The sequence below is a fragment of the Ovis aries genome, chromosome 23, assembly GCF_016772045.2.
Source record: "Ovis aries strain OAR_USU_Benz2616 breed Rambouillet chromosome 23, ARS-UI_Ramb_v3.0, whole genome shotgun sequence".
Taxonomy (NCBI): Eukaryota; Metazoa; Chordata; class Mammalia; order Artiodactyla; family Bovidae; genus Ovis; species Ovis aries.
Window position 1 is genome coordinate 40,435,844 of NC_056076.1, and position 24,221 is coordinate 40,460,064.

The 24,221-nt window shown below is 45.6% G+C and overlaps 1 protein-coding gene across 2 annotated transcripts in view; it reads right to left on the bottom strand.

Moving 5' to 3' along the window:
* Positions 1 to 222: 222 nt before the first annotated feature.
* LAMA1 (laminin subunit alpha 1) overlaps positions 223 to 24,221 on the bottom strand; it is a 124,279-nt gene continuing 100,280 nt past the window's right edge. Inside the window, exons 45-63 of one of the 2 annotated variants that reach the window (XM_042239145.2) lie at positions 23,082 to 23,225; positions 21,961 to 22,094; positions 20,592 to 20,742; positions 19,522 to 19,643; positions 17,203 to 17,353; positions 16,201 to 16,345; positions 15,268 to 15,409; positions 13,043 to 13,157; positions 12,650 to 12,820; positions 11,227 to 11,378; positions 9,883 to 10,068; positions 9,138 to 9,273; positions 8,083 to 8,195; positions 6,645 to 6,834; positions 5,954 to 6,112; positions 4,835 to 4,988; positions 3,197 to 3,330; positions 1,409 to 1,631; positions 223 to 576 (exon numbers count right to left, since the gene is read on the bottom strand). In XM_042239145.2, the coding sequence (XP_042095079.1) occupies positions 416 to 576; positions 1,409 to 1,631; positions 3,197 to 3,330; positions 4,835 to 4,988; positions 5,954 to 6,112; positions 6,645 to 6,834; positions 8,083 to 8,195; positions 9,138 to 9,273; positions 9,883 to 10,068; positions 11,227 to 11,378; positions 12,650 to 12,820; positions 13,043 to 13,157; positions 15,268 to 15,409; positions 16,201 to 16,345; positions 17,203 to 17,353; positions 19,522 to 19,643; positions 20,592 to 20,742; positions 21,961 to 22,094; positions 23,082 to 23,225 (2,883 nt within the window). In that variant the 3' untranslated portion in view covers positions 223 to 415. Of the gene's footprint in view, positions 577 to 1,408; positions 1,632 to 3,196; positions 3,331 to 4,834; positions 4,989 to 5,953; positions 6,113 to 6,644; positions 6,835 to 8,082; positions 8,196 to 9,137; positions 9,274 to 9,882; positions 10,069 to 11,226; positions 11,379 to 12,649; positions 12,821 to 13,042; positions 13,158 to 15,267; positions 15,410 to 16,200; positions 16,346 to 17,202; positions 17,354 to 19,521; positions 19,647 to 20,591; positions 20,743 to 21,960; positions 22,095 to 23,081; positions 23,226 to 24,221 lie in introns of both variants that reach the window. The other variant, XM_027961074.3, reaches the window with a different exon arrangement.

A 24,221-nucleotide genomic window follows, 5' to 3' on the forward strand; every position in this document is an offset into this window, starting at 1 on the left:
CTTCCCGACCCAGGGATCGAACTCTCTTTCCCTGCATTGGCAGGTGGGTTCTTTACCACTGAGCCACAGGGAAAGCCCATGAAAGTATTCATAAGCCACTCTAATCTATGATAGTCTATAACGATAGTTTTTAAAAGTTTAAAATGCAAAACATGAAGTATTATCAGGTGATCAACAGAACATTTCAAAAGTTTCATTTAAAAAACTTAAAAGAGCCAGTGATTTCAATTTACATTTTAAACTATTTAATAGAGGTATTTGTTGTACACATGGTTTTAGTTAAATATAAACAAAAACGTTCTCTCTGGAAACACTGACCTGAGTTGGAAATGAAATCTGAACTGTAAAGATTTTAGTTCACAAAATAATTCTCAAAATATAAACGATGGTTCCCAACCGAGGCATTCCCCAAAGTTCAGGACTCAGTCCCAGGACAGGAATGAGGGAAAACTCCTTGCAGGTCGAAAGCTGTGCTCAAGTCGAAGGACTGCACGTGTGGGCCCTTAGTCAGAGTGAGCCTCCGCACACAGCCCCGGAAGGAGGCCCGGCTGCTCAGGCAGTTCTGCTTCACATCAGCTGTTTAGAAAGAAGAGAAAATAAATCTTGTTGTGTTAAACGACATAAGAAGAGCAGTAGAAACAAAACTAACCGTCTGTGGTTTCCACATCAAGATCAGAAGAATATTTTTCCATATAAGTGGCTTCAGTGATAGCGTCATTTATAGAAAACTATTAACAATAATTTTAAGGCATAGTTGTGACTTGTCATAAAAGGGATTTTTATCTTATTAACATTTGTGTTAATTACTTGGAGAATCTGAAAAGCAATGTGAGAGCGTAAGACACGTTTGTCCTCTAAAATGATTACCGACCCGTAAAATGATTCCCACTTCCGGGCATCATTTGAGATTTCTGTCAGTAAAGTCACCCAGCTTACTATACACCATACCCGATGTTCTCAGAGTGCTACCCAATGATCAGCTTCCGCGTGCATGCATGCTAAGTGGCTTCAGTCGTGTCTGACTCTGTCAGACCCCGTGGACTGTAGTCCGCCAGGCTCCTCTGTTCATGGGATTCTCCAGGCCAGAATACTGGAGTGGGTTGCTATGCCCTCCTTCAGAGGATCTTCCCTACCCAGGCATTGAACCAGCATCTCTTACGTTAGCAGGTAGGTTTTTTGTTTTGTTTTTTAACCACTAGTGCCACCTGGGAAGCCCCGATCAACTTAAATATGAAGATAATTTTGGTTTTTCCAAAAATTCCTAGGTATTGGAATAGACCTAAAATGGCAAAGGATTTGTCACCCATACCATGTATCTTTCTTCACCCTTATTCTTTATCCCCCTGAATAAGACTTCCCCCAGAGGCAATGCCCCCCAAAAAGTGAGCAGAGTACACATCACACGCACCAGGATAGCCGCCAACATAAATGGGATCGTTGGTGTCAGCGGAGGTGGACTGGGTGTGTGGACTTTCTGCTCGAACCGCGTTCCCGTCGACAATCAGAACCACTCGATGCTTGCTCTTGTTTGCCTGAAGGGTGTGCCATCTCCCATCGCAGAGCCTACTGGGAGCTTTGGGCTCGTACGTGGCTGTTATCCTCCCAGCACCATTGTTAACGTGAAACAAGAGCTAAACAAATGAGACACAAGCCAATACCTCGGTGAATTTTTCCCTATTCAAGGAACACAGTCCATTCACACGATGTTCTTAGAGTGGATAAAATCAGAGCATTCTGCTAACAGGGAGGGCTACCTATGAAAATGTTGGCTTAAAGCTCAACATTCAGAAAACAAAGATCATGGCATCCAGTCCCATCACTTCATGGGAAATAGGTGGGGAAACAGTGGAAGACTTTATCAGGCTCCAAAATCACTACAGATGGTAACTGCAGCCAGTCATGAAATTAAAAGATGCTTACTCCTTGGAAGGAAAGTTATGACCAACCTAGACAGCATATTAAAAAGCAGAGACATTACTTCGCCAACAAAGGTCTGTCTAGTCAAGGCTATGGTTTTTCCAGTGGTCATGTATGGATGTGAGAGTTGGACTGTGAAGAAAGCTGACCACTGAAGAATTGATGCTTTTGAACTGTGGTGTTGGAGAAGACTCTTGAGAGTCCCTTGGACTGCAAGGAGATCCAACCAGTCCATCCTAAAGGAAATCAGTCCTGAATATTCATTGGAAGGACTGATGTTGAAGCTGAAATTCCAATACTCTGGCCACCTGATGTGAAGAACTGACTCATTTGAAAAGACCTTGATGCTGGGAAAGACTGAAGGTGGGAGGAGAAGGGATCGACAGACGATGAGATGGTTGGATGGCATCACGGGCTCAATGGACATGAGTCTGAGTAAACTCTAGGAGTTGGTGATGGACATGGAGGCCTGGCGTGCTGCAGTCCATGGGGTCGCAAAGAGTCAGATATGACTGAGCAACTGAACTGAACCTATGAAAAACAAACAGTGGTTTTGTAAGACAGTGTCCTAAGGATTCTGATGCTAGCCTATTCCCAAGGCTTTGGAAGGGAACACAGCCACCGCCATGGGAGCAAGCCTGAGCCACAACCTTAGTGATGCATCCTCAAATCAGTGTCGTATTTTCATCATGACAGGAGCCCATGGGTCTACTAAGAAAGCTGGTTCACAGCTGTTGCGATAGCACCTGTGAAGGAACATTTACTAACTCCCTCCTGAAAAACAATGGATGCTCTACTACCCCAGGTGGTAGCACAAAAAATCTGAGACCTGCAGAAGGTGGGAGGGAAACACTAAGTATCCTATTTTCAACTTCTTATGCTGTACGTGAAGCTTTGCTGTTGTTCTTTAGTGGCTTCAGTCATGTCTGACTCTTAGTGATCCCCTGGACTGTAGCCCACCAGGCTCCTCTGTCCATGGGATTTCCCAGGCAAGAACAGTGGAGTGGGTTGCTATTTCCTACTCCAGAGGATCTTCCTGACTCAGGGATTGAACCTGTGTCTCCTGCATTGCAGGCAGATTCTAGACCACTGAGTCACTGGGGAAGTCCTTTTTTAGGATTATCTAATTTAAAATATTAACTGAATCTTTTCTCCATTCCATGAAAGTGAATAATTAGAAATTTGGATTTAGATATTTCTACTGTTTCTCAACTGCTCTCTCTGACACTGGGATGAGATGTGGGCGGGGGGTGGGGGGGCATCCAGATTAAGCGTCCACCTTTCCATCTACAATCTCCAGTCCAATGGCATCCACTTTGGCGCTGCTGATCCCCAGGAGGACACCGTTCTCCGACGAGGTACGGAACTCCAACGTGATGTTCACGTCAGATCGCACTTTGTAGCCTTCTCTGACTGAAACACGCAAGGAAGACACTCAGTTAGTGATGGGGCCTGCCTGATGCACGAAGGCACAGCTCAGAGAGGCCAGGGGCTGGGCTGGCTGGCTGGCTGTGCTTTTGGGCTCCTGATGAGAGTCAGGAGACTTAGCTCCAGCTCCTTCTCAGGATCCAGCTCCAGCCTCACCAGCAAGTCTCTTCCACCCCCGAGCCTCAGCTTGCACCTCCGTAGGATGAAGTGATGCTTTTAAAGAAAATACACAACCAGCTGGGCTAAACCTGACTGGAGATGAGGTGGGCACATGCTTTTATCCAGAGCCACACAGGCAAAAGTCAGAAGGGATTTGATCCATGTAATTGGGTCATCATCCATCCAAAAAATAGAGCACTTGACTTTCCCAGCATCCACTAACTGGTGTGTCATCATTTGCTGAGTGTGTTAAGTGTGTTAGACTCCACACTATGCATTTTTTTTTAAGTGGGGTTTTAATTGAATGCATTTTTCATTCAGGTGATAAAAAAGCTGGGCTAAGTTAGGGATATTAGCAATAGCAGGCAGTTGTTATCTATGGGGCCCAGGGCTGAAGGAAAAGTGGGAGGTGGTGTTACCAGAAGCACAGAGCGCGAGAGACAAGCCTGCTGGCTTTTCCTCTCCTCCCTCCCAACCTCCATCTTCCACCAGAGCCTCGGTGGAAGCCCCCGGCAAAGGAGCCAGAATTCTCTGTGATAGGAAATGGAACAGGGACCAGGGGAGCGCCGTTTGAGTGCAAACAGGAGTCAGCCGGCAAGCTGCCATTGTTTAGTCCCTAAGTCGTGTCAGATTCCTTGCGATTTCACGGACCGTAGCCTGCCAGGCTCCTCTGTCCACGGGATTCTCTAGGCAAGAATACTGGAATGGGTTCACGCCCTCCCCCAGGGGATCTTCCCGATCCAGAGATCAAACCCACATCCCCTGCTTGGCAGGCGGATTCTTTACCACTGAACCACCAGGTTTAGCCAGCCAATCAAGCATCTGAAGTGGGAGAGCACATAAGATATATAACAAGGGCTACTTCTAAGCCTTGAGGAATTTCCATCCTAAAGCATTTTCGAGATTTAAATTCCTCTACTTACAACTCATGAATATTTCAACAGTCTAAACAGAGTTAATTTTTTCATCAAAACTGAATTGCATTTGGCTGGCTGGTCCAGACATTTTACGGTGCTGGTTTCGAATTCAAAGGTCTTTATTAACCTGAACAGTGACAGCTTTTGCCTTATGTAAATCTGGGGCCAGTACAGATGACACCAGGACCACCATGTGTTGCCGTCTGGAGGGCCACCTCTCCTGGTGAGAGGAGGCCATCTGGGTACCATGACAGGTGAGCCGGTTTTTACACAAGATGCTGAGAATCCAGAATTCGTGGTCTCACTGCAGCTTGTGCAGCGGGTCCTGTCCTATCAGATGATTCCTGGATCCTTATCATCTTAGACTGCAAGGCATCCCAGAGACTGCCTGTGAGATGGTTGATCGTACATACCGAGGGCTGCGTATCCACTGCCTTCAAAGAACGTTCCTTCCTGGGCCACGGCATAGCACCTGGTCACTGCAAATGCAGACACGGGGCTGTCCGTGTCCAGCTTCTGGCTGTTCACCGTCACCTCCCCGAGGCAGGCAGGGATGCTGTGAGTGATCTAAGTGAAACGATGCAGGAGTAGGTGACGGTGAGGACGTGAGAAGGACAGCACACACTGTTCCCACCCTTCAACACCACACAGTAAAACACTGTCTTTGGGTTTTAAAAATCCAGTGGCCACCATACTTCACATGAAGGTCTAACTTTAAATAAATTTATATTAAAAAAAAAACCCGAAACCATAAAAGAAAAAAAAAATGAATAGAATTTGCCTATGGGGCGGGAATAAATAAAAGTGTTTATCAATAAAGTATGAAATTCAATTAAAAAGAAAGGCTACTATAATATAGTTAAAAGGGTTTTCTGTTGAGTAAATATTGTGGAAATCAAGACTGTGGAGTGGGGCTTCCCTGGGGGCTCTGGGGTAGAGAATCCATGTGCCAGGAAAGGAGACACAGGTTCGATCCCCAGTTGGGAAGACCCCACACGCCACAGAGCAGCTAGGCCTGTGTGTCACACAACTGTTGAGCCAGTGCTTTAGAACCGGGGAGCTGCAACTGCCGGCGCCCATGTGCCTGTGCTCCGCAACAGGAGAAGCCACTGCAGTGAGGCCAGTGCCCCACAACCAGAGAGCGGCCCCCTCTTGCTGCAACTAGAGAAAAGCCCAGGCGCAGCAACAAAGACCCAGCACAGCCAAAAATGATAAATGAAAAATCAGGAAAAAAGAAAAGACTGTGGAGTGTTCTAACCTGCAAATACAAATTTGCTGGACTTTTCCTGAGTTGCACTGGGGCTAAAGGCCTGTGGGAAGGGAACTGTTCGTTCGCTAACCGACAGGAAGGCAGGCTGGGCTTCAAGGAGAAGCCCCAACACACAGTCGAGGGATGTGGTTCCAAATGTTTCCATTTTGCGACCAAGCTCCAGGCCCAAACACGGTAATTTAAACATACACACATTCCTCCACAAGACAAACAACCACCACAATAAAGGTAAAAATGGGCCTATGGAGAAAACGCTGCTTACGTTTCCAATGTTTCTGGCCCTGTACTTGGAGGGGAGGCCTCCGAGGTACAGCTTCCCTTCCACGTCCAGCGTGGTGGCATCTCCCACTGTGGTCACCATGGGCGATTCCTGGCCGTCGACCATCATGAAGCCCCTCCTTTTAAAGTACTCTGTCTTGACCTAGAGCGATCGGAAGACATGAGTCATTTCTAAGGAATCTGAGAAAACAACAGCTGTTTGCAGCATCTGTTCACTGCAGGAATAATAACCCGAATGGAACCCTCAAGAATGGCTCAGGTGTTTGCACCTCCAAGGTTGAGAGGAGGCTGAGCCTGGAGCAGGTTAGCAAAGGACCTGCTGGAGAGTCCCCGTCACAGCAACACGGAGGCCAGGACATCAGGTTGGGCCCATTCACGCCACCCATGGGCTTGGTTTACTTCTCGTCAAACCAAGAACATATCTGGTAAATGAACATTTCGTTCATTCTACCAATGTTTGCTGCGTGCCTACTAAGTGTCATGCACTGAGTGAGCCCTTGAGGGTATTTCAGGAAGCAGAAAAGGTTGTGCCCCTCAGAAGCCTACATTCTATGGGGCAGATATCAGACACAGAGCAAGCTGGAGGTTGATCCCACTACTGTGAAATGGAGTGGACACGAGGGGCCGGTGGATCAGAGCTCAGCACAAGTGACGCCACCTTCCCAAGAGCCTACCGTGTGCCACTGGCCATCGCTGAGCAGTGCTGGGTGTGAGACCTTGGTCCTGCCCTTCCCAAGGTCGAAGGTGAAGTGGAGGCGGCCCGAGTGCAGCTGGAGTGCGGCGTAGTCCACCTGGTTCTGGTGAGCCATGTAGTACACCAGGCCGCTGGAGGCGAACGTGCGGATGCTCAGCTGAACTGAGAGCCTGGAGGGAGGCGAGGGCTCTCAGGAAGGAACATGCTCTCACTGTCTCTCTTTAAATTCAAAGACCCCAGTAAGTGTTTCAACATCTGTTTTGAACATCTCAGGTCATCCGTCCCTTCACTGACCTATCCGTTCATTCACTCGTGGTAACTGCCTACCTCCATCTGCCAGGAACCTTCCTAGGAGCAGAGGATCAAGCAGTGAGCAGAGGAGGGTCCCTTTCTCCCCAAAACTAACATCAGAAATATACCACAGAGTTAAAACTGGGTCATGTGGAGGCCAGTGGGGAAGGGGGCTAATGAGCTGTGGCAAAAAATGGTGATGATGGCGAGAAAGCCGGAGGGCTCAGAGGTCTTGATGGGGGTGAGCAGCTGCTAGAGAGAGAGGTAAGGAAGAGAGAGAGGTGGTTAGCATGATGCTTAAAGCAGAGATTGTGCAGGTGGGTACTTAGGAAGTGCTCAGTGATGTGACCACAGGGAGAAGGCAGCGAGGGAGGAACGAGGGAAAGACCTCTGAGAGATTGGAGCCAGAGGACCTCATAGATCAGGGGCTGGGCAGCTGCCAAGCTCATGGGGACTGAAGCCAGGAGCCAAGGGGCAGTGACCCGAGATGGTGGCAACAGAGGCATAGAGCACTGCAGAGCCGAGTGCGTGGACTGCGGGGCTGAGACCCACAGGAGGACAGGGAGGCCTGCGGGTCCAGAGGAACCTCAGCCACGAGCCCTCTGGGATGTGAGCCAGCTTCCCTGGCTGAAGAAGGCTGCCTGGGACAGCCAGGTGTGAAGAGCAGGGGGAACGTGCAGGCTGGCATGCATGTGGCTCCAGGAATTTGGGGTCACGATGATAGAGCTGGGGGGCCATTTCTACAGATTAGTGAATGTTTCCTGTAGAATGGGGTTCAGCGTCCATGTAACAGCTTCAGCGGACTTGGGATTCCAGAAGGAAGAAGGGTTTAGGTAGCCAGGGCTCTCCTCCACACCCCTAGAGAGGCAACCACCCACCATCATCAAGACGGGGTCCAGACAAACCATGAAACCCGGCCGAGCCACGCTGGCACATCTGAGCTGCATAGAAGCTGTGTTCCTCTTTGCCTCTCACTGCCGCCACGTGGTAGCAAGCTGAACACTCCAAAGTGTTCACTTCTCGTGAAACACGAGAAGCTTCTTCCAGAAAAGACTCACTGCTGAAGAATATGCCCTGGATTCTTCTAGCAATGAGACATCTCGTGAGGACATTAGAGCATCGCCTACCTCTTTCGGACAGCCAGCTGGTTAAAAGGTAGCACCAAGTGGCTGCCTTCTGCGAGGCCGAACTGGTGGGCGTTGGGCACATATTCTGGGGGCCTTTCTGTAGCGCACAGTTCCTGTAAGAGATACACACGGCTCACAGCCATGCAAGGCCAGGCCCTCCACCCCCGCCCTTCCCCACACCCTGCAACACGAACATGTCTTTCCACGAAGGAAACATCTCAGAAGCAAGGGTGTCAGAGTACCAGCAACACAGACACACCAGCAACACAGACACACCAGCACTGCCTTTACCTTCTTGGCTGTTAAGTCACACCCCTTTGTCTCTCTGAGAAGGCAATTAGAGTTTCTATTTTTTACCTCAACCTCACTCAAGTTCACCAAATTCCCATGAATTTTCATCAGGTCCAAAGGGCAAAGACCTTGCTTGTGCCCCAAATGCCCACTCCCTCAAAAAAAAAAAAAAAAACAACTGCTCTACGGGGGCCTGAGGGGTCAGCGGCTGCAGGAACAGCTGGCCCACAGGCAGAGGGGACTGTACGTGCCCACAGGGGACAGGCCAAGGTGGTTCCTCCTCGACAGGAGTGAGGTGTAGCCAGGAGGAGCCGGGCTGGAGGGCAGGTGCCTTGGGTCCAGGCCGAGTAAGGCCGTAGACTCAGTTTCCCAGGTCGGTAGATGGAGGCTACCAATATCACCGCCCTGAACTCAGAGACAGGCCTTGCTCTGTACGACTGAGCCATTTGCTTCATCAGAGCGTGAGTTTTCAACCAAGGAAGCAGAGAAATCATCAAACGGAAAGGAAAGTGAAAGCTAACAAGGGCTTCCCTGGTGGCTCAGATGGTAAAGAATCTGCCTGCAATTCAGGAGACACGAGTTCGATCCCTGGGTAGGGAAGATCCCTTGGAGAAAGGAATTGCAACCCACCCACTCCAGTATTCTTACCTGGAGAATCCCATAGACAGAGGAGCCTGGCGGGCTACAGCCCATGGGGTCACAAAGAGTCAGACACGACTGAGCGACTAACACTAAACTGCATAATGAAAGAAGGGCCTTCTTACTGGACTTGGTAAAGGCTGGGGCTCTGGCGGGAGCTCTCCGTCCTCTCGGTAGACAGCTAGTTTTGGCCTCTCTGAGAGTGAGCAGGAGTCCAGGTCTGCGTGTTCATAGTCGGTGGCACTCGTGAAATCCAGAAGTCTAGACACAAAGCGTTTCAGAATCAATGATGCTAATAGAACACATGCACTGAGGTCACAGGATTACTGAACACTTAAAACCCATTAAAAAATACTAATACAATACTCTTAAGGGTAACCGAATCGACCGTCTCCCACAATGGCTAGAAGCCCGTGTGCATGCTCACTCTCCTCAGTTGTGCCCAACTCTGCGACCCCGTGGACTGTAGCCCACCAGGCTCCTCTGTCCATAGAATTCTCCAGGCAAGGATACTGGAGTGGGTGGCTATGCCCTCCTCTAGGCAATCTTCCTGACCCAGGGATAGAACCCACATGTCTTAAGTCTCCTGCATTGGCAGGAAGGTTCTTTACCACTTGCACCACCCGTGGAACTATTGCCTAGGGCTTCTTTTCTTTCTCATGCATGATGACCAGACTGTCCATCATTCTAGTTCAGTAAAGTCCATCTGGGGGGACTTTCATAATAAAACATGGGATCCACTTATTATTTGGGAACTTGCAGAATTTGAGGTCAGCTCCAATGGCAAAATTAGACTGTAGATTAGGGTCGGTACTGGGCATTGAAAGATCGGGGTAGACACAGTCAGGCTGAGAGTACAGTCATACTTACTCCATGTTAAAGACCAGGTTTCGGATACAGCCGTGGAACGAGCTTCTCATCTTGAGCATGGGTGTCCCCTCACCCTTTGGAATGCCCCCAACATACAGGCTGGACACATTTATGGTCTTGCTTTCTGCTGACGGGCCCAACTTCATTTCCACAGGAATTGTCTCATCCACTTGAACAGTGACAACTCTAAAGAGTCAAAGGAGAAAATAAAGGTTTTTAAATACAATGAAACATCACTGTCCATTTTATTCCAGCAAGTTCTTACTAATAAAATTTTCCCTGAAAGAAATTTTTTAACACGAAATTTAACATGCATGAATAAAAAAAGGCAACTCTTGAACATGAAAAGAGACAGCTGAACATTTTCCCAAAATGAATGTAATGTGATTAAACATTATTCAGTTCGAGTGCTTTTTGGAGAAAGTGAAAGTGAAAGTGAAGTCGCTTAGTCATGTCCAACTCTTTGCAGCCCCATGGACTGTAGCCTATCAGGCTCCTCCATCCATGGATTTCTCCAGGCAAGAGTACTGGACTGGGTTGCCATTTCCTTCCCCAGGGGATCTTCCCGACCCAGGGATCGAACCCAGGTCTTCCGCATTATAGGCAGATGCTTTACCATCTGAGCCACTGGGGAAGTCCTTTATTTCTTTATCTGTGACAAAACGTCCAGTGTGTTTTTAAAACATTTGGTCCATAGTTTTTTTTTTTGAGGGAGATTAATATAGAAATGTTACTCTAACACTATTTACTACTATTTATATTTTACTATTTGCATTGTTGCTATTTACTATTATACCACTCACTATTAACATTTGCTTCCTGGGTGGCTCAGTGGTAAAAAATCCACCTGCCATACAGGAGAGGCAGGTTCAAGCCCTGGGTTAGGAAGATCCCCTGAAGGAGGAAATGGCAACCCACTCCAATGTTCTTGCTTGGAAAATCCCAGGGACGGAGGAGCCTCGCAGGCTACAGACTGGGTTCAATCGCAAAGACTCAGACACGGCTGAGCACACTACACTTATTTACTATTTTCCCACTCACTATTAGAATTTACTAACACTGTAATGGTATTTGACACAGAATTTTTCCAACTGAAGACAATTTATGCTGGGTCCCACGAAAGGGCAGGGTTAAGGTTGTTCAATTATGAAAAATCTGCAAATGTCTTATTACAAAGCAAATGAAACTGATTTCCAAGGAGGTCTTCCAGCAAGCTTCTAGAATTATATTGGAACTCTAAAAACTGAATGCTAATGACATCATACTAATTATCCCAATCATTTCACTGCAAAGAGCCCCATACAAGCGTCCTACTGGGGAACCTTCATAAGGTCAGGCAAATACCTTCCGCTCCTTATCATGGAGATGGAATGCTCTTGACCATCACTGTAGGTGCCCATGGGAGCGTGCAGGAGAGCTCTTCTCAGGCTGGTTCCGTCCCCAGGGTTAACATGCACTTCAACGTGGCCTTCAATTAGCATGATGGACCAGAAGGGCTAGGAAGGAGACACAGAGAATTCCCATTGAAAAGACATTACTATAGATTTAAAGAATTATCATCTGATGAAGGCAATGTGGCTGTATTAGTGCCAAGGAAGCAGCTCCTTAAAAATATCACCATGTGACACTACTGTTTTCTACTTCGTATGCTACTTTCTAATCTCTGCTCACATAATTTACTTTCTGCATTAGGCTGTTATCACTAACCACATCAAAGATTTCCATTTCTACACAGTCTTCACACTTACTTATTGCTACGTTACATACTAGCAAATAGTCATGTCATAAGTCACTGATCTATTTCTCTCTTTCCCCAGGTTTACTGAGACATAATTGACGTTTACCACTGTATTAGCCTTAGGTATACAACACAGGCATTGGATATTTGAATATATCACAAAATGATCACCACAATGAGCTCAGTTAGCATCGATCACCTCATATAGTTGCAACATCTTTTTCTTATGGGGAGAGCTTTTAAGACCCACTCTCTTAGCAACTTTCAAATGCAATATGGGGTTGTGACTATAGTCACCGTGCTGTACATCACCCCCGATCTTGTCTTACAGCTGGACGTTTGCGCCTTTTGGCCCTCGCCACCCAATTCCCTCCTGCCCTTACAAACTCTGCTGACCACCAATCTGCTCTGTTTCTGAGTTGTCTTCTTTTTAAGTTTCCCCATATAAATGAGGTCATACAGTACTTGTCTTTCTCCATTTAACTTATTTCACTTAACGTAATGTCCTCGAGGTTCATACGTGTTCATTCATAGGATTTCCTCCTATTTTATGGCTGAATAAAATTTCACTGAATAAACACACAGACACACACACACACACACACACACAGTGTCCATAAAATATCTTGCACAGTAGAGAGCCATACTCTAAATTGTAGCTCTGTGACTTCTATTTCATTAATACAATACATTAGCATTCTCTGAGTCTCTTTAAATTATGTAATATATAAAGTTTGAGGAGAGGAAAGGGTAAACATCACCTAATTTATTACGGTCCGAGGTAGACACTAAGTGTCTTTCTTCTCAGTGGCTGGACAAGGAAGATGGACTTTGCAACACAAAGACACCACTGACTCATGAAGGAAAACACATTCAGCAATGAACACGTCTCCTTAGTAAAAATGCACCCCCCTAAACCACCAGGCACACAGCTAGAATACACGTTAGGACTAAGTCATCTTCCATCCAACGTTTCCTGAAGTCATTTCCTCCCTGAGCTCCTGGCTTGAGAGCCTCTGGGTCACTCACCCCATGGGCCTGCCGATCACCTGGCTTCTCACCGCCCTGGCTCAGGGCAGCCAGGATGATGCCACTGCTGTTCCTGGTGGCAAATGTTGCCAACAACTCCGTGTCTGGTGACAGAGACTTGGGTGGCAATTCAACGTAGCCACCTCTCAAGAAGCTGACGCTTCGGACGGGCTGGTCAGAGAGGAGAGAAGAAAGCCCATCAGGTCCGCCGTGTGTGGAACCTCCCACCCAACCATCACCCAGAGGCTGCTGCTGTTTACCCCACCCCCTCTTTTCTACTCAGTCCGCTGGTTTAGATCCTGTTGCCTTATGACGTTGGTAAATCTACGGGCATTTGATTTACTCGTCCTAATATTATTACACTTGTCTCAATATTCATACAACGCTCCCCACCTCCAGTGTACAGCCTTTCCTCACGCCATAGGAATTTCTGAGTAAATCAAAGGTCGATCTGGATATTTCCAGGTTTTTGATGCAGCCCACGTAGCTCTTGCTGGAGACACCTTTCCTGTAGGGAAGGACAGGAGAGCAGCAGCAACAAAGTTTGGATCTTATAACTCCAGGTTTGAAAGAAGAAATAAAAACAAGGAAGATCTCCTTCCAGGTGTCATTCTCAGAAATGTCTAGGTCTTCCTATAAAAAGGCTGACCATGAGATGGTGAGAGTTCAGGTCAAACATGTGCTCGCCTTATGACTAAAGAAAAGGGTCAAATTTAGTGAGCAGAACTACCCAGATGGCCACAAAGAAGGCTGAGCACCGGAGAATTGATGCTTTCAAACTGTGATGCTGGAGAAGACTCTTGAGAGCCCACTGGACACAAGAAGACCAAACCAGTCAATCGTAAAGGAAATCAACCCTGAATATTCATTGGACTGATGCTGAAGCTGAAGCTCCCTTTCTGTGGCCAGCTGATGCCAAGAGCTGACTCACTGGAAAAGACCCTGATGCTGGGAAAGACTGAAGGTGGGAGGAGAAGGGGGCGGCAGAGGATGCGATGGTTGGATGGCATCACTGCCTCAATGGACATGAGTTTGAGCAAACACCAGGAGATAATGAAGGACAGGGAAGCCTGGAGGGCTGCAGCTCATGGGGTCATAAAGAGTCAGTCAAAACTGAGCAACTGAACAACAACCACCTAGGTGGCTACCTAGACAAAAGCCTGCTTAATGTTTTTAAGGGGAACTATTACAGTCATTACCATTTGGACGTACTCACCAAAACAGGGGCCAGTTATAAGAAAGACAGTGCACTGTCATAAGGAAATTATGGCTCATAGCTTTCAGTTCAATCTCTGGGAGCTCGGCTGCCTTGACTGCCAGCTGTCTATGCATTCTTTTTTTTAATGGTGTGAAAGAAACGTCTCGCTTAATTTGTCCTCAATTCAAAATTACAAAACTGAGAACAGCAAACTACAGGAAGTTTATGTGAATTATTAAAGTCGCAAAGCTAAACAAGAATAAGAATCAGTGCACCTCTTCTCTGCTATCTCTAATCCAACTTGCTGATGCTGGTCTTTCAGCTTTCACATACATTATTCACTCTAATCACACAAAAGGGAATCCAGATAAGTTTGCAAAAAGCACAATCTTTTTTTTTTTTTTTTTTGGTCTCCAAAGAGATTTTTCTAATAGAAAGTCTGGACAGGAAAATGATGCGTGATGGAAAGTGAGGTCTCCAAATATTGCACAGTTACCATTTTTAGATGTTCTATAGGCAGTAAGTGGAACATCATAAATTTTACTGCAAAAGGCTTTCTTTACTTCTCAAGTATATGGCATACTTGGAAATAAATCCTGAATATTCACTGTAAGGACTGATGCTGAAGCTGAAGCTCCAATACGTGGGGCACCTGATGTGAAGAGCTGACTCTCTGGAAAAGACCCGGATGCTGAGAAAGATTGAGGGCAACAGGGGAAGAGGGCGGCAGAAGATGAGATGGTCAAATAGCATCACCGATTCAATGGACATGAATCTGAGCAAAATCCAGGAGATAGTGAAGGACAGAGAGGCCTGGCATGCTGCAGTCCACAGGGTTGCAAAGAGTTGGACACAACTTGGAGACCAAACGACAACAACAAATATGGCATACTAGTCAAAACAGAGTGCTATGGGCTCAGTTATGTTCTCTACCTCCTATCAAAAAAGATTTTGACTTTCTAACGTTCTACTTTGAGGTAGTATTCATAAGGTACTAAATGTAACCATACTTGGAAATAGGTCTTTGTGGTCGTAATCAAGTTAGGATGAGGTCATTAGGATAGGTTCTAATCTAGTATAAGTGGTGCCCTTATAAAAAGGGGAAATTTGGTCACAGAGAGACACAGAGGGAAGACAATGTGTCCACACAGACGAAGAATGCCACCTACAAGCTGAGGAATGCCTGAAGCTACCAGAAGCCCAGAGACAGCATGGAACAGATATCTTTCTCATGATCCTCAGAAGGAAGCAGCTCTGTGGACACCTGATTTCAGAGTTGCAGGCTCCAGATACTGTAAGAGACATTTCTTATACATTTGTTAATCACTTCTGTTGTTTAAGCTGCCCGGTTTGTGGGATTTTGTTATGGAAACTAAAAGAGTAATTAGGGACACGACAGTTCTGCAGCGTGGTATCATACCTCACCACCCTCGACCTCGGTAATCCACCCACATAAATTGGATCCTTATCCAGACGATTGAGGTCAGAAGATGCCCCTGGAGTCTCCCCTTGCTTGGTTTCTTTGTAGGTGGTGTTATAAGCATCAATAACTGCTAGGAGCCCTAGAGGAGATCAAGGGGATAAGAAAATCATTTTCTACAGTTAAAACAAAACACAGACGTCTCACAAAGTTCATTAACAAAGACATATTCTTTTCCATCCTGCAAATTTGATCAAGGAATCTTCTTGACTGTTAAATGGCAAATGAAAACCATCTTTACAAAAGTCAGTAAGTCCAGAATGCGCAGCTAAATGGCACCAGAATGTGTGAAAGAAAATGGAATCAACTTGACCCTTGATTCTAATTTAGCCTTTAATGTTAAATAATGCATTTATAAAAGTGAAAGTCACTCATTCCTGTCCGACTCTTTGCAATGTCATGGACTATACAGTCCATGGAATTCTCCAGGCCAGAATACTGGATTGGATAGCCTTTCCCATCTCCAGGCGATCTTCCCAGCCCAGGGATCAAATCCAGGTCTCCCGAATTGCAGGGGGATTCTTTTTCAGCTGAGCCACCAGGGAAGCCCAAGAATATTGGAGTGAGTAGCGTATCCCTTCTCCAGTGGATCTTCCCGACCCAGGAATCAAACCGGGGTCTCCTGCATTGCAGGGGAATTCTTTACCAACTGAGATACCAGGGAAGCCCAATGCATTTGGAAACCACAGACAAAGAGAATATTCCTTCACCAAGCTGTGAATCCTGGTGCTCAGAATTCCAAAGAAAACAAGGGCTTTTGAATAGAACATCATTCAAGAAGACTCAGAAAGCTAAAGAAAAAACAAAGACTGCTAACTTTGGAAAGATTTCCATTCCTACCAGGGCATTTTGTCTGTCTGTCCTCACACTTACCTTGCTTTTTATTTCGCTGGAAGGCAATTTTGTACCACGTTCCATTATTATAGCGTCGGTCGGTAATCAGAGCAAGGGGCCCAGAACCCAGGTCAACTGTCACCCTGACTCTGCCGTCGACCAGGTCAATGGATAAAAAGTCTTTCTGCAAAAAACAAGAGAAAACACTTACCCATGGTTATGTTGTTATCACAAGATTTCTTTCCTCTCCAAGTCAGGGAGGGTGGAAACCTCCTACAGTCAAACTGACAGAACAGGATCCGGCCCAATAGTTGGACGTTTAAAGTGTCCACAAGGCTTTCTAGATTAATATACAGACATATGTGAGATAAACTCACGAACGTCAAAGTCCACAACACAGTAAGACAAGTGGACTCTCTGCATCTTGTTCACTTAGACTGACAAATGAGCCAGCCCTAAAAATACAACCACAAACCAGAAAGATCACCAGCACTCAAGATAAAAATAAGAACATGAACTCCTCTGATGGAATTCAAATTAAGTTAGGAAGTCACAGTGAATAAAACAAGACCTCTTATTTAGGTTCAAAATCTAATAATAAATGTTTAAGTGACATTTATAATGAAGGGAGGGCTTCCCAGGTGGCTCAGTGGGTAGAGTCCACCTGCAGTACAGCAGATTCAGGTTGGATCCACGGGTTGGGAAGATTCCCCTGGAGGAGGGCATGGCAACCCACTCCAGTACTCTTGCCTGGAGAATCCCATAGACACAACAGCCTGGTGGGCTACAGTCTGTAGGGTTGCAAAAGTTGGACATGGCTAAATGCACATAATGATGGGAAGCTATTTTGTATTTGACATGCTTTTCAAATGTTTGTCAGTGAGTTTGTACTGATAAATAATTTAAAATAGGAAACTAGTAAGGCATACATGTGTATGTATTATCCTTGTACGTGCTCATAAAACAATCATTTAATAAATATCCTCATAGCAATCCAACTGTATACACACAGCAGGGTGTAGTACCCTTAAAGACTCTTACAGTGCCATCTGAAGCCAGGTACAGAAGCAGCCCGTTAGGTGAATAGGTACTAAAAAGCATAATTATCTGAGTCACAGTGGCCCGGAGAGTCTTCTCCACGACAGAATATCCACTCCCAGCAAAATGGAAAGAGGCATCTTCATCCTGGGGGCTGCATAGAGAGAGGGTGAAATATAACCTGTTCTTAGGAAAGTAGTTCACAAGGACACATGACACTCATGAGTTCCTCCTCACAAAACTGTCATAGAGCATTTATTTCCATAATTTGATTGCAAGTGTTAAGTCATAATATCTTAAGATATGTCCCCCATGAGATTATGTGAGACAAGCGCCCAGTTGCTTTATAAAGAAAAGAGAGTTAACGTAGGCAGCATTCACTGTGGTAAAAAGAAATTCCCTCAAAGGATGGATTGCTGCTATAAATAGTTCTACTTAGCGACCAGATTTTCGTTTACTCTAATTTCCTTTAATGCGACTTTGATGTCCTTTAATATCTCATTTCCTTTAATGTCCTGTCTTAATTTCAGCACTTTTGAAATATATTTAATATTGGCATTTATTACCTGGTGCTGGTTTTAACTAAATGCATCAACTAAACTGGACTAATAATGGGAAGCAAATCCGTACCAATGTGCCAGAAGGATCAGCTTACAAGAATATCATTGACCGAACAGAGTCTCAAAAATCTGCAAGATGAGCTTACAACTCACAGTCACACACTGTGGACTCCAGCATATCTTAGATAAGTGTTTTCCAGTTTTCCCCATGCTTCAAAAAGCTGACTTGATTTACTCTTCAAATATAAAGGACTTGGAATATGTCATTATTATGTTGAAAAGGTACTCTTCTGGAATGTCATAGGGCTTGAGAGTGCAATTTAGATTAGACTGTCTGGGCGGAGGGTATGAATTTGCACTTTCTCCCGGTAAAGGTGTAATAACCAAACTTTGTGTCACAACTCCAAGCAGAGACAGAAGACCCAACAATGACAGTTTCCATTAACAAAGTAAAACGTAGTGGTACTCTGCAAAACCCCAGGTTTCAAATTGATAGCTTTCTATAGTCCTATTCTTTCTGAAAATTTCTGTCTTGAGATCTCCCATAAAGAAGTATAAGAAATGCACTGTGCATAAATCAACTATGGTCTAATTCTCAATCACCTCCTAGAAGCAAGTCCCATTGCTTTACCTTCGGACGATTGGATTCATGCAGTGAAGGACACAGATTCTAGAAGTAGATTGCTGGGGTTCAAATTTCAGCTCCCCAACTTACTAGCTGTGTGACCTCAGAAAAGTCACCGAACCCCTCTGTGTCTCATTCCCTCTATCGGTAAAACAGGGATCCTGAGAGAACCTCTCTGGAAGGGTGATACATGATTTAATATGTGTAAAGAAAAGAAGACTGCCCTATCAAAGGTGAGCTAAGCAGCCCATGTGCTACTGTACCAGCCACTCAGAACTTATACAGGAATAAAGGCCTGCCGATTAAAGATTCCCCCCTACCCCCATATTTAGATGTGAACTGTTAAAATCAATGATTTTATATTATCCTTTAAGGATCTAAGAGGTTTTACATAATTATAAATGTATGCTGACACCACAAAGGAGTACAAATATATTCAAAGAGGAATTAAAAAAAAAGAAACAACCAGTTAGCTTCCTTGGTAATATAAGCCAAAGTTAAAGGTACATGATCACATTGAGAAAAAAACTTTTTTTAAATCTAAAGGGCATCACTGGACCATATTAATGATTTAATAATGAGAAATTACACACAAAGGTGAAAAGCACAATGAATTCTAATTACTGGCCTGCTCAAATGGATTCAGTTACTAGAAGTAGTTTATTAACTCACTGAGCGCAAGTTTTTGTCTAGGTAGGGACACTTATCTGAAATGAAGACAGTTTAATCCTGTGACAAATGCAGACATGAAGCACCAGTTTGTGTCTGTATCAGCATTTACAAAGTGTGTTCTATGGAACATTAAAAAAAACTCATTTTTAGCAAGAGCTCAGGGTGGCTCAGTGGTACAGAATCTGCCTGTCAATGCAGGAGACACAGGAGACTCAAGTTTGATCCCCAGGTTGGGAAGATCCCCTGGAGGAGGAAATGGCAATCCGTAGTATTCTTGCCCGGAGAATCCCATGGACAGAGGAGCCTGGTAGGCTACAGTTCATGGGGTCTCAAAGGACATGACTGAGCGACTAAGCACGCATGCAAGGTCAAATGCATTTGAGAAATGCTACAACTCGAACCTTTTCCCTGGACCAGGTCACTGTATATATTAGCATCTGAGGTGTCACCTGTGGGGCGAGTTACCTTCCAAAGCAGCCGTGGCACTCCCCCTCCCTCTCAATATAGTTCCACAGGCCGATGGATTGTCCATTCAGGAAGGCTTCTCCCATGCAGCCTTTAAAATGAGTAACCTTCACGGCAGAAGACTTCTGGTGTAAACACACACACAAACAATGAGGGAAAAGAAATACATTCTTTAAGTGTCCAGAGCTCTTCCTTGGGAGCTCAAATTTTACAGATCCAAATTTTGAGAAAACAACATCCAGGAAAATGGCCAGTTTGTAATCACTGGACTTCCTTCCAATCATGAATTGGGATCCTAGAATGAGTGACAGACAGCAGGACGAGAACTCAGAGGTCACATCAATTACTAGGGTCAGTGGAGAGAAGGCCCTTTACCAGATGAGCAAAGACCCAGAGGATGCAGTCAGTGATGACGCCTGCCGGGAACAGAGGCTCTCACTCTCATTTCAGAGCACTTAACCAGGTCCAGGCAGCCCCAGCTTTACTGGGTGGGAGGATAACTAATGTCATAAAATATACCATGAACTCTTTTGCTAAACACTAGGGTTAGGATAAAGTCGGGGCTTTCCTGGTGGCTCAGATGATAAAGAATCTGCCTGCAGTGCAGGAGACCCAGGTTTAATCCCTGGGTTGGGAAGATCCCCTGGAGAAGGGCATGGCACCCCACTCTGGTAATCTTGCCTGGAGAATTCCATGGACAGAGAAGCCTAGCAGGCTATACAGTCCCTGGGGTCACTAAGAGCTGGACATGGCTAAATGACTAATACACCTCTAGAGTCAGAATAGAGATAAGGGAGTTCACAAAAATTAATGTGGAATACTGAATTTCTTCTTTCATTATTGAGGGGGAGAAAAATAGTAAAATGAACCGTTGGCTGCTTTCCCCTTTATACCATTTATAAAGCATGATCCTTTACAAAACCAACCCAACTCTGCAGATGAACTGTCATTAAACAAAATAATAGAAGCAGGAAAATCGTTCTCTGCCTAGAATATTTTCAAAACTGTAAGCATATTCATTTCATCTATTGGTAAAATCAGCCTGTTCAGATGAGCCTTTAGAATGTTACCTTGATCTGTCCACCAAGCCCTCCAACAAACATCATGGTTGAGTTGTTTACATCCAGAACTTTGGCTGTTCCAGGGGATTTACTTGTTCTTGGTGGAGGCTTTTGAGCTGCACTCATTTCCTTTACGCTCAATGAACCAATGTTTCCAAACCTGGGGGTCACAGACAGATGCAAAAAGAGCACTTTCAGAATGACAAATCGGTCCACACGTGTGCATACACGCGCATGCACGCACACACACACACACACATCTGTTCTACACACAGCCTCCACCGGCTTCTGCCCATGTATCCACTGGCCTCTCTGCCTCTAGGTTTGCCCAGCCCAGCCCTTGTGTGCACTCTAGAATCTTGTGGAGTATTTCTTCTAAAGCATCAATTCCATCCTGTTATCTCCTTGCTTGCAATAGTTACAGAAATGGACTAAATATGTTTCAGCAGCCCACTGCCTTTATCATATCACTGTTTTCTCAAATAACAAAGTAAAAATCACAAATTGCCAACACCACCACCACCACAACAAAATGTGATATTACAGAAGAGTGAAGAGAAAGACACACATAAAGCTGCTTAACAGTAGTTGCCTCTGGGGAGGGGCTTTATTTTTTATGACTTTTATTATTTTTTGGCAGAACCACATGACAGGCAGGATCTTGGTTCCGTGACCAGGGATCAAACCCTTGCCCCCTAGAGTTGGAAGCACAGAGTCCTAACCACTGGACCGCCAGGGAAGTCCCTGCAGGGAAGTCCCTGGAGAGGAGCTGTAAAAGGAAGAATTTCACGTCCTGCCTGAATTCTAAGAAAACACACCTCCCACTGGTTCCCTCCTGGCCTGCCCTGGGCTTGTCCCGCTGCCAGCCACGTGGCATCTCCACTATGCTGCACGTTACTGCCCTCTTCTGGGGTGGCTGCCCAGACCTAGACCTGACATTCTGAAGGTAATACAAACTTCTAACTTTTTTCTTCATTTGATGGTTGATTTTGGCAACAAAGTTTATTTCTCTTGTAATAATGAAAAAAATTCCTACAGTAAATCTAAACCAATTATTCTTTCACTATAATCCCACTCCCCAGAAATTTCAAGGACTGTTATATGATATTACAAACATGTTGTTGTTCAGTCACTAAGTCGTGTCCGACTTTTTGTGACCCCATGGACTGCAGACACCAGGCCTCCCTGTCCTTCACCATCTCCCGGAGTTTGCTTAAACTCATGTCCATTGTGTCAGTGATGCCATCCAACCGTCTCATCCTCTGTTGCCCCCTTCTCCTCCTGCCTTCAAGCTTTCCCAGCATGAGGGCAAACACGTAGTTACTTAAAACATGCAGCAGAGAAATGAGAGATGCTCAGACAGAACTTTGTCTGCTACCTGGTCACATAGATGCTGTGCCACTTGTTGTCATCGATTGGGAAGTCTGGAAATTCCAAGCGTGTTGATCCAGAGCCCAAATCCCAGAGGAAGGCCACTTTTCCTCGCCGCATCTCCACTGCCAGGAAATCAGCCTGGGGTGCAAGGCATGAGCTGGGGTTAGTCCACAGGCCAGACTGTGGGCATGACCACTGACACACTTTAAAGGAGGAGTTCTTACCGCATTTTCTCTATTCTTAAAAAGTAAAAAAATGAACACCAAAAAAAGACCTTCCATTGTCTTTAAATGCTCCCCTCCCCTGGAGCTGGAGCATGACCCGAAGGATTGTATTGGAGGCATGGCCATCACTGGCCATCTGTACCCACCACCCTTCCCCGGCATGGCCCTCCATGGAGCCTCCCGTGAAGTTCTCCAAGAAAACTCGCTGGGGGTCAGCAGCCTCTACAGGGTCATAAGGAAGGCACTGCACTTGTCTGTCTGCCCACCCAGAAAAGGCAACACATGAACGCGAATCGTGCAACGAGACAGAAGCCATGAAACCCTACAGCATGGACTGACCTGTGCTTTGCACCTTGTGTCTTAAGAATACATTTCAGATGGCATTTGTGTTTGCTAATATCTTCTGCCCAAGGGTCTGACCCGTTCCCACCGACACAGCCTAAAGAAGCAGCGGTCTCCCCCAGGGGACTTGCCCTCTGGGAACCGCGAGAATCTTAGTGGGTGGAAGAGTCTGGGGGAAGCTTGACAATTCTGACATGTCCCTCGGGGTGCACGCCTCCACTCCTGGCGACAACCGTGAAGGTCGACTTCACAGACTTGAAGTGAAGCTCCATGGCTTCAGAGGTCACAGGAGACATTACGAAAAGCTCTGTCCCCACAGCTCACAGTTAAAGGGGCAGAGGGAGGCACCACTCATCAACTCCGCTCTCCTCTTTACAGAGCTGCAGTTTCACAGTTTGTTTTCAATCTAACATTACCAGCTTAGCAAAAGGTTAGTTACCTTAGAAGCACTAGTGATCTCATGAAGGCCTTATTTTTTTTTTTTAGCCAAAAATGTACCAATTGAGAAAATATCCTCTGGCATAAGAGATTCAGCATAGCTTCCACGGGTCATACTCACGCTAGTGCTGCTGCCCAGGTAGAAGAGAAGGTTGTCGGGTTCACTTGTCTTCACGTTGAGCGTTAGGCTGTTGTAGTTGGTAGAAGAAATCTGGGGCTGGTAGGCCCGGATGCAGTCTCGGTCTGCAGACACAGCAACTTTGATCTGGAGAAGGAGAAGAGATTTGTCCCCAAGTGCCTTAGAGTCATCCAGGGCACACGCTGGCAGCATGCCTGGGGTTCAGAAGTGCTGTGCTGTTCCGACTCTTCACTGCTAGGCAGGATTCCTCTCCGGATAATAGTGCTATGTGTCTCAAAAGGTGAAAATTGGATCGGGCTGAAACTCATTCCATTTGGTAAAATATTTTACTATGGAAAAGCCAGTTGTGAGGTTTTAAAAAAGAATTTTACACAAGGAACTCTATTTTGTGAGACTTGATTCCTTAAAGATAAGGAGTTTTTCTAAATCACTTTGGAATCTTATACCTGACATAGAAAGGCTATTTGACGATCATTTACCTGGGAAATCCCATGGACAGAGAAGCCTGGCAGGCTACAGTCTGCAGGGTTACAAGAAAGGTGGATACAACTGAGCATGCATAATATGTAGTAAATGGAGGGTTGATCACTCAGCAAATATTTATATACCAGTTATTTCACTCACATATCACTCTGGTAAATAATTACTTGCACATAATCTTTATATTAACCCTCAAGACTACAAGTTTATATTAACCAGAGCACTTGGAACCATCCGTCAGGTTTTTTATTTGGCAACTGGAACTAAGGCAGATGGAAACCAGAGCTCTTATAAACCTCTAGCTCTTTTCCCAAAGTGAAATCACTCAAGGATCAAAGAATCCAGAGCTCCTTTTTCTTGGCTAGAAGCTTCAGGAAGGTAAACATTAGACCAGAGGTCACCTTTATTATTGTCTATAGGTCCCCAGGAGCACGACAAACGATGTTCTCTCTATCTCATTTCCCTGAAACGCCTCTCCTTTAGCACACGGCCAAGGCCATGGCAAAGGATGGCCAGGAAACAGTCTCTCAAGCTGTGTGTTTCATGCAGGTAGTGACCTGGATTTGAGCAACATTCATGGGATGCTAGCTGTTTTGTCAGAATTCTAGAGATGCGGCCCACACTGCACAAGCATTCTGGAGA